This window comes from Eubalaena glacialis, chromosome 4, assembly GCF_028564815.1.
Source record: "Eubalaena glacialis isolate mEubGla1 chromosome 4, mEubGla1.1.hap2.+ XY, whole genome shotgun sequence".
Lineage (NCBI taxonomy): Eukaryota > Metazoa > Chordata > Mammalia > Artiodactyla > Balaenidae > Eubalaena > Eubalaena glacialis.
In genome coordinates, this window is record NC_083719.1 from 50867485 (window position 1) to 50879507 (window position 12023).

Sequence of the window (12023 nt, forward strand, 5' to 3'; positions counted from 1 at the left end):
CTTCTTATTTCATGGAGACATAATCTACCAAGCACTTCCAGTTTACAACCTTTAGGTGACAAATTGTGCCTCAGTCTAATGGCTACAAATGCAACGTGGTGCTTTTAAGCAAAGAAAAGTATATACACATCTTTAATATAAGGCCCCAGGGGGTATGGGCAGGATATCTCAATCAGTAATAGAATATTCCTTTTCTGCAAGTAATTTTCTCTCTGATTTTAGTAGTCATTCTCTCCAAAATCCTGCCAGACATCAGTGTATTTTTGTTAACGTTATATATACAGGAAAGGTGTGTATATAAAAGAAATACTCAAATTTCCTCAAATAGTTCTGGCTTTTTACTACTATCATCATTGCAACAGACTAAGACTGACAGTCTGTATTTTTCTCCATGGCATCATTCCTTTGTAAGAGCTCACGTCTAGTTTGTTTGCACATTAAAGAGGAATCCCATCTAATCAGTATTCAATGGGCTCCCATTGGCATATGTATCCATAGACCTCCTACTTTCAAACCAATCTTCAGCAGACATAAGAGATATAGATGCTTCATTATTTAGGTGTAGTAACATGGTATTGAGAGTCAAGGTTGACAGCAGCCTTTATCTGTAGTGCATTTTCATTAGCTTTTCCTTAAAAACAAACAAACAAACCTAAAATTTAGAAATATTATTTGCCTTGAAATGGTCTGAATTGGCTAATTCAGTTTAGTGTTTTATTTTCTAATTTGGTATGCATTGCTCCTTCCACATTTTTATCAGTTTTAGCTCCGTTGGCTTTTTGTTTATACCTTGTTCCAATTTTTAAGAAATATATAGATAATTGATAAGGGAGCTCCAGATTCTCTGGCCATTTCACCTTTGATTTTTCTTTCTTGTTCACTAGCATGATTTTTACCTTTTGAGAAATTTTGAACTCAATACTTTTCACAGGATTTTATTCTATGAATTCTATAAAAGGAAAGACATACAATAAAACATGGGCTTTCTAATAATGTCAAAATTGAGAAGACTGGCTTGGGTCTTATAGGTACTGTTCTAGACTGAATTGGCTGCAGATATGTTTTATCCTTCAAGAAAAGGGAAAAATGACCCTGAAGATAATTCAGAGATCAGCAGGACTGCCACTGCCTGCATAGGCCCAGAGCACACAGGTCCAGAGGGTAAAGTTGTCTCCTCCTGAGTTTCAAAGTGGAGTCACCCTCTTAGTTTCAGCAGACCATGTCCCTGTACATGGCCTCAAGGGCAAAGCTGCCTCCCATGGCCAAGGGCGTGAGGCCACCCATTCCAGTGGGCAGAAGACAAAGTCACCACCATAGTGGGCCCCAGCAGGCAAAGCATTGAACCAAAGAGAATTATTGTTGAGCCTTAAGTCTAATGTAGTTTGCCTGGCTAGGTTTTGGACTTGCTTGGGACCTGTCACCCCTTCCTTTCTTTTTTCTGATTTCTCCCTTTTAGAATGGGAATGTCTATCCTATGCCTGTCCGACCATTTTATTTTGGAAGTACATAACTTTTCTGTTTTCACAGGTTCACAACTTAGAGGAATTTTGCCTCAGGATGAATCATGCCTCAAGTCTCAGCCACACTTGATTTAGATGATACTTTGGACTTGGAGTAGATTCTGGAATGGGTTAAGACTTTTGAGACTGTTAGGATAGGGTGAATATATTTTGCATGTGAGAAGGACATGAATTTTGGGGACAAGAGGGAGGAATGTTATAGACTGAATTGTCTCCCTCCCAAATCCATATATTGAAGTCCTTACCCCCAATATGATGGTATTTGGAGATAGGGCCTTTAAGGTTAAATGAGCTTATAAGGGCAGGGCCCTAATCTAGTAGGACTGTTGTCCTTATAAGAAGAGGAAGAGACACCAGAAGTGCACATGCACAGAGGAAAGGCCATGTGAGGACATAGCAAGAAGGTGGCTGTCTGCAAGCTAGAAAGAAAGCCCTCCCTAGAACCCAAAATTTCTGTCACCCTGATCTCAGATTTCCAACCTTCAGAACTGATAAATTTCTGTTGTTTAAGCTACCCTGTCTGTGGTATTCTGTTATGGCAGCCCAAGTAAACTAATACAGGTATCATACTGACAAGGTAGAAGTTTTTCTTACATTTAGAAAACCAATGTTAATGTCAGATTTCAAAGGAAAAACTATTTTCAATCATTTAAATAAACAAGACAAAAGTATATTTTCCCATTTGTTAATGAATATTAATAACTTTGAGTAGATAATGCTATTATATGTCAAAATAATTATATTTTTTAATTAAGACACTTTTAGAGCAGTTTTAGCTTTACAAAAATATTGCACAGAAAGTATAGAAAGCTCTCATATACTCCCTCTCCCCTGTACAGTTTTTCCTATTATTAATCTCTTGTGTTAGTGTGATACACTTTTTACAGTTGATGATTGAATGTTGATGTATTATTTTTAACTAAAGTCCATAGTTTATATTAGGGTTCACTCTGTGTATAGTTCTATAGGTTTTAACAAATGTATAATGTCATGTACCCACCACTATATTATAGTTCCACTGCCCTAAAATTCTCCTATGTTTTACCTATTCATTCTTCCCTCTCTCTGTCCAAATAATTAGATATTGATATGTAAAGATGATAAAAGTGCTGGAAAACAGTAGCTTAAAATTTTCTTCCTTTACTGTTACGGTAGAAAAGTTGGAATACTTCACATTCAAATTCTTTGCATGAAATACAAAAATACAGAAGTGTTGTCCCTATGTGAGAGATCTTTACATTGGATTTTTGTATCTTGACCCATTTCCAATTGTGTAGGATTTGGATTCCAAACTCTTCTTTAGCATTTAACCAATTCTTTGGTCATGAAAGGAGCTGGGACCGTTTATCCACATATAAGCTGATCTTTGACATATGTCGCTTTTATAATGAGAGAGCAGCAGGGACACATTCCTACATCTTCCCCATTCTCCATTTTTTCCTTGGTGGTGGATAAGTAATCCCCCTATAAGCAGAGGTAGGAAAATACATCTCTGATTCCTTCTGTCGATGGAATTCCTTGACTTCCATGTATCATAAACACTGACAGTGTAACCAGGACCAGATGATGAAAATTGTTACTGTAGACATTGCTCCATATTGAGAATTCTTTACCCACTCTTCTCAAACAGAGGCAAGTATGGGGTTATGTTGATGAAATAAGATACATATAGAAAAATAAACATATCACAAGCATACAGCTTGATGAATTTTCACAAAGTGAGCACACCTATATAATGAGTGCCCAGACTGAGAAACTAATAGTACGTTAGAAATGAGCAATGTAGTTCTAAGAAGGTGGAAACATCTGCAGCCCAAAAAAGAAAAATGGTGTCACAGGCACTTAATTTCTTTTTCACTTACTAAATCTTCCCAATCCTTATACCTCTTATTTACTTTTCTTCTATTGTGTTCTAAAGCTGAATAATATGAAAAATAGCATCATTGTCTCTGTTTTCTTCCTAATTTTCATGGAATGCTTTTAAAGTTTTACCATCAGGTATTATAATTGCTAAGGTTTTCAGTAAGCCCTTTCTTTATCAGGTTAATGAAATTTCCTTCTGTTTCTAGGATGCTAAGTATTGCTGTCTTTTTATCATGACTAAATGTTGAACTTTACCAAAAGTTTTATTTTGCATCTTTTGAGGTGGTCCTGTGTTATTTTTCTTTTAATCTTAACAGTTTGTAAAATATATAGGCCTTTTTTTTTTCATTTTGAATCACCCTTGAATTCCTGAAAATAATCTTGTTTGGCTAAAATGTATTATTCTTTTACATCACTGATGGATTCCATGACTAATATTTTATTTAGGATTTTATCATCTGTGTTCATAAATAGATTGGTATGTAATTTTCTTTTCTTATACTCTCTTTGTCTAGTTTTATATCTCCTTGTCTAGTTAGTGTGTTAAGGTTATGTTTTATTTGCAGAGCTCAACTTCCTTTTATATTTTCTGGCCACCACAATTATATAAGTTACAAAGATTATCCATTTCTTAAAGAGTTGGAAAAATTTGCCAGTTAGATCATTTTTGCCTGGACCACCCCCCCTATTTTTTATGAGTTTTGGAGAAGATATTTGAGGTCTATTTCAATTTTTAAAGTCTTTTTGGTTTATTCTTATTTTCTAATTTTAGATAAATTTTAGTAGTTTATATTTTGTCCACTTCATCTCAAGTTTAAATCCATGAATAAAAAGAAGGTGAGCAAACCTTGGAGACCCAGGAGTGTAGAATTTGACCTGTGCCAAATGCTGATTTTTACCATAAAAAAGTTGTAAGTAGCAAAAGGCAGATGAAGGAATGAAACATCTTTGTGTAGATTATAATTCCAGTAGTTGACTTTATAGAAAATTTCATAAATTGTTATAAACTTTGTTATAAATATATTTCTCCATGGGGACCCACCTATCCTTCTTAGATATTTTAAAGGATATTGGTAGAAAATAAGATTTTCACTGGCAACATTTTTGGGACAGCTGTTTTGCTGAACTGAAGTAACAGTTCTCAAAATGTGGCCCACACCCCCTGGTGGACCAAAGAGAGTCAGGTCAAACTATTCTTGGTAATACTAAGATGGTATTTGCCTTTTCTGCTCTGTTAACATTTTCATTAATCATGGAAAAGCAATAGAGAGTAAAACGTCTGGTCCTTTAGCAGAATCAAGGCAGTGGTGACAAACGGTATTAGTAGCCATTTTATTCTTCACTGCCATACACGTGCAGTTAAAAAAAAAAACCCTGGGCTTCCCTGGTGACACAGTGGTTAAGAATCCGCCTGCCAATGCAGAGGCCACGGGTTCGAGCCCTGGTCCGGGAAGATCCCACATGCCGCAGAGCAGCTAAGCCCATGTGCCACAACTACTGAGCCTGCACTCTAGAGCCCGCAAGCCTAGAGCCTGTGCTCCACAACAAGAGAAGCCACTACAATGAGAAGCCCGCACGCCACAACCAAGGGTAGCCCTCGCCGCAACTAGAGAAAGCCCGCACGCAGCAACAAAGACCCAACGCAGCCAAAAATAAATAAATATAAATTTATTTTTTTAAAAAACCGGTTTATTGAAGCAGTAAATAATATTGATTTTATTAAATCTTTACTCTTCAATACATATATTTTTAATATTCCATGTGAAAAAAATGGGAAGAATGCATAGAGCACTTCTGTAGTACACTGAATGCTGATGGTGGGTAGTCTTGAAGAAAAGCCCTTGTTCAGTTGTTTTAGTTGAGAGCTGGACTATCCACCTTTCCACAGCACACCATTTTTACTTGAATGACAAACTATGGTTATTCAGACATGGATATTTGGTGATATTTGTTGCAAGTGATAAAATTTGAATTTTAAACAAAAATTAGCACTTTGAAAAACTTGTATCCACTGCTATGAGCTTAACTACTGCCCGATAATTAAAGAAATTTTGGCTGAGGTTGGTGGTAATGTTAACAAATGTGACTTTTTTGATATTTTGTAATGAAATAGGTCAATATTTGAGAGATATGCATAACTCAGCCAAACGTTACTTTACATATGCCCGCTGTGTTGAGGAAATACTAGAAAGTGACAGGAATATCAGGATAAGTAGTGAAGTATGGCAAGAGGAAATCTATGAGCGGGCAATATGGAGAAAATCAAGCAGATATTAGCAGCTAGCTTGGTCTGAGAGACCAAGCTTTGGCAGGAGCCAAGAAAGTTACCATAACAAAGACTGTGACATAGGTGGGAAGAACTAGGGCCCAAGGGAGAACCCCATTTTAGAAAAACGCATGTATCTGATCTGATGAGAACTGGAGTAAGAGATGAGGAACAGGATTTGGAAGAAAAGCAGACTACTATACCTGAATTTCTTAGACCTTATCAGTCTGTAAGTTGCACCACAGTCCTATGAACAGTAATACCAGAATTTTATAGTTTGTTATTCGCATTTGTTGGCTCAGAACCCAGCACTCTCTGCAGAATCCTTCCAAGTATTTCCGAGCATTGTGAGACATTCACATGTGTTCAGCAGTAAGTTCATTTTCATGTTGTTTTACTGTTTCCCAAGGTCACGCCTCTGTTTGCTTTGATAGTTCTCTAGTTACTGCCCCCAGGTCCTCAGAGTGTTAAAGCCATTTGGTGTATCTGCTCAAAATTGTTTAGACCCCAACAAAAAACAGGATTTTCAGTTGTTTACTTACACAGCTTCTTCTTTTCTAGAACCCATACTAGTGTCTAGGGAGCTGGAGTTAGGGATGGATTTGAGTTAGCGTCTGACAACCAGGCTGTATTCAAATCAGTTCAAAGACTACCATTTTGTTAATAGGTTCATTTACCATGTTTGACATCTTCTTTTAGCATAAATTCTCTGAAAGAAGCCACCTCAGATGTCCTATAAATATATCACTGTAGTGTAGTCTCCAGTTCTCCTTTCAAGTTCAGATATGTATAAACACAGCTTTATTTCTTCCCTTGGGCTCCTCACATCCCTTGCTAAAGGACTTCTATTTGGTTTGCCCCGCTGCTTAGGCAGGCATACTTAATAATTGGTATGGGAAAAAGAATTTTTGTAAGTTGAGCTGCCAGATCTCGTTGATTTGATTTCAGCGAACACTTGTTGACTGTCATTTTGGTGCCAGGTACAATATTTGATTGTAAAAATGCAGCTTTGAATAGAACATGGTGCTTTTTAGGACCTCACCATTAAATTAATAGGACACATACACACATACAAGTGTAATACAACTTGACTAGTGCTACTGTAGAGGTACATGCAAAGTTCCATGGGAACACAGAAGAGGGAGGAAGTGTAGTTTTCTGGGGAGCATCTGTAAAAGAAAATTTTGAGCTCAGCCTTAAAGGATGAAAAGTATTTCTTAAATAAGTCAAAGGAAAAGGAAGTGATATTACAGGAAGAGAGAACAGCAGATTTGAAAGTGGGAAAGCAGAAAAAGGTATTTTTAGGGAAATGCACAAAGATCTGCATAGTATTGGTGTGGAGTGTTCATGGAGGGGACACCAAGACTTGAGAGCTAGTTAGGAGTTGGATTTTAAAAGTGTAAAGGGCCTTTTTGTTTTTTAAAGAGGAAAGACTAAATGATCTTTTTATTCTCTTTGTAGAAAACACTGCAAAGTTGTCATATGAAGAGGCAATCAAAACGTATGCAGCTAAAAATATAGTGAAAAAATATAGAGGATTATACAAGTATGTCAGGACAGTTAAGTGGTAAAAAATATTATGACTTTTTAAAATTTTGAGTTTTTAATGTATGCGGTGAAAGTTTTTGTTTTGCATTTTATTTATTTCTTTATTTTTTAACATCTTTATTGGAGTATCATTGCTTTACAATGGTGTGTTAGTTTCTGCTTTATAACAAAGTGAATCAGTTATACATATACATATGTTTCCATATCTCTTCCTTCTTGCATCTCCTTTGAAATAGTTGTAGATTCAATTGTGAATTGTGAATTATAGATTCATGGAGCAATCCTGTATACCCTTCAAACAATCTGCTTTATTCAGATTTTACCAGTTACATGTACTCGTGTGTGTATTTAGTTATATGTGATTTTATCACATGTGTAGATTCATGTGAGCAACACCACAGTCAGATACAGAACAGTTCCATCGCAAGAATCCCTTGTGCTACCTAAAGGACCTTTTTTGACATCTTAAGAAGCTTAGACTGTATGTTTTTTTATTGAAGTATAGTTGATTTACAATGTTATATTAGTTTCAGGTGTACAACATAGTGATTCAGTATTTTTACAGATTATACTTTATTTAAAGTTATTATAAAATAATGGCCATATTTCCCTGTGCTGTACAACATATCCTTGTTGCTTATCTATTTTATACATAGTGGTTCATAGCTCTTAATCCCATACCCCTATCTTGCCCCTCTCCTTTTCCCTCTCCACACTGGTAACCACTAGTTTGTTCTCTATACCTGTGAGTCTGTTTCTATTTTGTTATATACATTTATCTGTTTTATTTTTTAGATTCCGCTTATAAGTGGTAGCATATTTGTCTTTCTCTGTCTGACCTATTCCACTAAGCTTAATACTCTCCAGGTCTATCCATGTTGTTGCAAATGGAGCTTAGACTGTATTCTGTCCCTCAGAGTGTGATCTTCAGATCACCTGTTACAGAATCACCTAGTTGTTTGTTAAATATGCAGAATCCCACCCTAGAAACATTGAATTAGAATTCCTGGGACTGCGGCCCCGTGACATACGTTTAAATAAACTCCCCAGGTGCTTCTTATACCATACCTATGAGGACATGAATGTGAGCTGACCTCTGAATGATGAGAAGAGAGCCAACCATGCAAAGACCTGGGGCAAGGAGGTCTAGACAGGTGCTGTCCAGTAGGAGTATAATACAAGCCAGATATGTAATTTAAAAATTTATAGTAGCCACATTCAAAAAGTAAAAAGAAACGTGCAATTAATTTTTACAATATATTTTATTTAACTCAGTATATTAAAAATTTGATTTCAACATGAAATAAATATGAAAACTATTAAGATATTTAACATTCTTTTTTTCTACACAGTATTCAAAATTCAGTGTATATTTTACCCTTACTGTGCATCTCAGTTCAGATTAGCCACATTTCGAGCGCTTAATAACACATCTAACAAGTGGCTACCGTACAGGGTAGACAGAGCGAACAGCCAGTACAGAGGCCCTAAAGGAGATGCATGTAGAGATAGCATTTGACATTCAGAATTTGAAAATATTGGTCTTAGAGCTTTGGAATAAGATCAAACTAGATGTATAGATTTAAAAACCATTGCCATAAAAGAGTTGTCACACAGAGTATAATTCTCAGTGATTCTCAGTGAAAACTTATTAGAATCACCAATAGGCCTTTTTCTAACTACATGCTTGCACTCCAAGAGGGCATGGAACAGCCCTGAGGGGAGGGGAGAAGTGGGGAGGTGTGTGTGGATCTCAGGGAAGGGGAGAACATAGGCGGATATGGAGTTTCTCCCTTGTTGATTCCGATGTGATCCCTCCCTGCAATCCCCATTCCTGGTTGAGAACCATTGGTGTTTAAAAGGGAGATGAGGATAGAAGATACTAAGAAGACTACTGAGAGATGAAAGGAGTGCTAATGAAGCTAAGGAGGGGAGCATCAACAATGATGAAAGCAGGGGGAGGTCAGGACACTTGCAAATTAAGATATTATTGATGATCATTGAGGACAAAGCTTAAGTAGAGTGGCAACTGGGCTAAGGATGGGTTCTGAAGATGTCAGTGGAGACTGAACTGCTGCCTAGCACCTGAAGGTCAGACAGAGCTAGATAGAGGGGCATGCTGTGCCCTTCCAGGCAGAATTCTTCAAATCCTTGCTTTAAATTTGGTTGAAGTCCATCTATGTTCCCTCTCTTGTCCCTTCAGCTGTTACATCTTAGTTAATTGTTTGTGTATTCACACAGCCTGTCCTCACCCTGACCACACTATAGAATCACCTGGGGAACTTTTTAATAAAAAGTACCCATTCCTAACTCCCTCCCCATTTCAGAATAAGTCAAAATTTCTAAGAGTGGGGCCTGGCCTAGGCATCACTATTTTGTAAAGCTTCTCAAGTTATTCTATGAGCTAGGGTAGAAAACTGTTGATCTATAGCATAGTGAGGTCTGTGACGGAAAATAAGTTTTACTCATCTTTGTGCCCCCAGAGTTTGACTCATTGTGTGGCATATGGTTAGCTCTCAGTAAATGTTTGTTGAATAAATGAAATATTAAAGATCTAACAAATGAGGAAATGTGGCCAGGGAGCTAAGCAGGCCCTTGTGGACAGCTTAATAAAATAACATTTCTTTTCTTTATAATGAGTAGTTACCAGGCAGGTTATTAAATACACTGCACCTATTTTGGAATCCTTATTAGTATGAAACTGTTTTCCCAAATTGGTCTGAATCACAATACTGACATAAAATCTCAAGTATAAAAATAGACTAAAAAATTGGTAGGGTTATTATCTAAGTCTTTGCACATAGCACAAGATGTAGTATAGTTAACTGTTCCACTGAATACAATATACAAGAGAAATTAATGCATTTAGGATACAGGATTTTTCCCATTAATTTGAAGTAATTTTTTTTTATTGGAGTACAGTTGCTTTACAATGTTGTGTTAGTTTCTACGGTACAGCAAAGCGAGTCAGCTATACGTATACATATATCCCCTCTTTTTTGGATTTCCTTCCCATTTAGGTCATCGCAGAGCATTGAGTAGAGTTCCCTGTGCTGTACAGTAGGTTCTCATTAGTTATCTATTTTATACATAGTATCAATAGTGTATATATGTCAATCCCCATCTCCCAATTCATCCCACCCCCCTTTACCCCTTGGTGTTCATACGTTTGTTCTCCACGTCTGTGTCTGTATTTCTGCTTTGCAAATAAGATCATCTATACCATTTTTTTAGATTCCACATATATGCGTTAGTAAACGATATTTGTTTTTCTCTTTCTGACTTACTTCACTCTGTATGACAGTCTCTAGGTCCATCCACGTCTCTACAAATGACCTGATTTCGTTTCTTTTAATGGCTGAGTAATATTCCATTGTGCATATGTACACATCTTCCTTATCCATTCCTCTGTTGATGGACATTTAGGTTGCTTCCATGTCCTGCCTATTGTGAATAGTACTGCAATGAAATTGGGGTGCATATGTCTTTTTGAATTATGGTCTTCTCTGGGTATATGCCCAGTAGTAGGATTGCTGGGTCATATGGTAGTTCTATTTTTAGTTTCTTAAGGAACTTCCATACTGTTCTCCATAGTGGTTGTATCAATTTACATTCCCACCAACAGTGCAAGAGGGTTCCCTTTTCTCCAGAATGATGGCCATTCTGACCCGTGTGCGTAATTACTTCTAATTTTCACAGAATTAACTACAACTCAGTAAATCCTGTTATATTTAAAATTTAATGCTGTGGCTATTCAAAACATCCTATTTGTAAGAATATTTATAGTTCTTTGTTATGACTTTTAAAGTTACTGGAGTAACTTATTTAACTGTCCTTACCTTTTACCACTTTTAGTGAGAACAGATGGAAAGAAATAGACAAAATGTTCTGCAAAAATAAAATAAGCTGGTAGTCACTAATATAATGCATCATTATCAGAATTAATCCTGGATATAGTTTATAGAGCACCCCTAGCCTAAGACTAGTAGGTACCTCAATAAATGATAATTCTCTTCTTTCTGGTCCTCATGTAGCTAATGCTGTTCAAAGGGTTTAGAAAATCAAGTTTAATCTGACACGGTTTAACATTCTAAAAATGCATTACTTTTCCCACAGATGAAGAGAAGTAAAGAATTGATAACTAAAAATCATAATCAAGAAGAAATAAGTATTCTTCGTTGTTGGAAATGTAGAAAATGCATAGCAGGTTCTGGTTGTTTCATGGAATGTCTTGAGCATCAAGTGACTAAGGTGAGTATTGCTAACTGTATAATCATCAAATAATTTCCTAGTATAGGAATGCTGGGGACACACCTACACATGCACACATATCCCTCCGCACCTGACTTAGCTTTTACCTTATTTTACCTGATCACTGAAAACATTTCAAAGTGGTATTCGAAAGGCATCCCACCTTCCACAGTTACAATTAAGTTTACCTCTAGCTGCTGACATTAACATGACCTTAAAGTTTTAAGTGCAGGATCACAAACATAGGTTGAAGATAATAGTCCATGTTTATTTTATCCCCACCATGAGTGAACTTAGTCATCACCACACAATTAAATTCAAGATCATATTAAAAAATAGAAAACCTATTTTTATATGTATATAAAAACATATACATATATATAAACATATATATATACATATACATATTATATATATAGTATTCAGTATGGGCCTAAAAGGGAAAGTTCATGTATAATTTAAAAGTCAATAGAAAAACCTGAATAATATTTAAAAGCATTTAATTGGTTGTCCTGGTAAAAGTAAATGTTTTTTAAAAAACAGATAAAATCCCTAAACTTCTCTAAGAGCAATAT

General features: G+C 36.2%; 1 protein-coding gene across 3 annotated transcripts in view; it reads left to right on the forward strand.

Annotated features, from left to right (window-relative positions):
* RNF180 (ring finger protein 180) overlaps nt 1-12023 on the forward strand; it is a 280184-nt gene that overhangs the window by 17550 nt on the left and 250611 nt on the right. For all 3 annotated transcript variants that reach the window (XM_061187835.1, XM_061187840.1, XM_061187836.1), the window contains exon 2: nt 11314-11448. In XM_061187835.1, coding sequence (XP_061043818.1) covers nt 11314-11448 — 135 coding nt within the window. The remainder of the gene's footprint in view (nt 1-11313; nt 11449-12023) is intronic.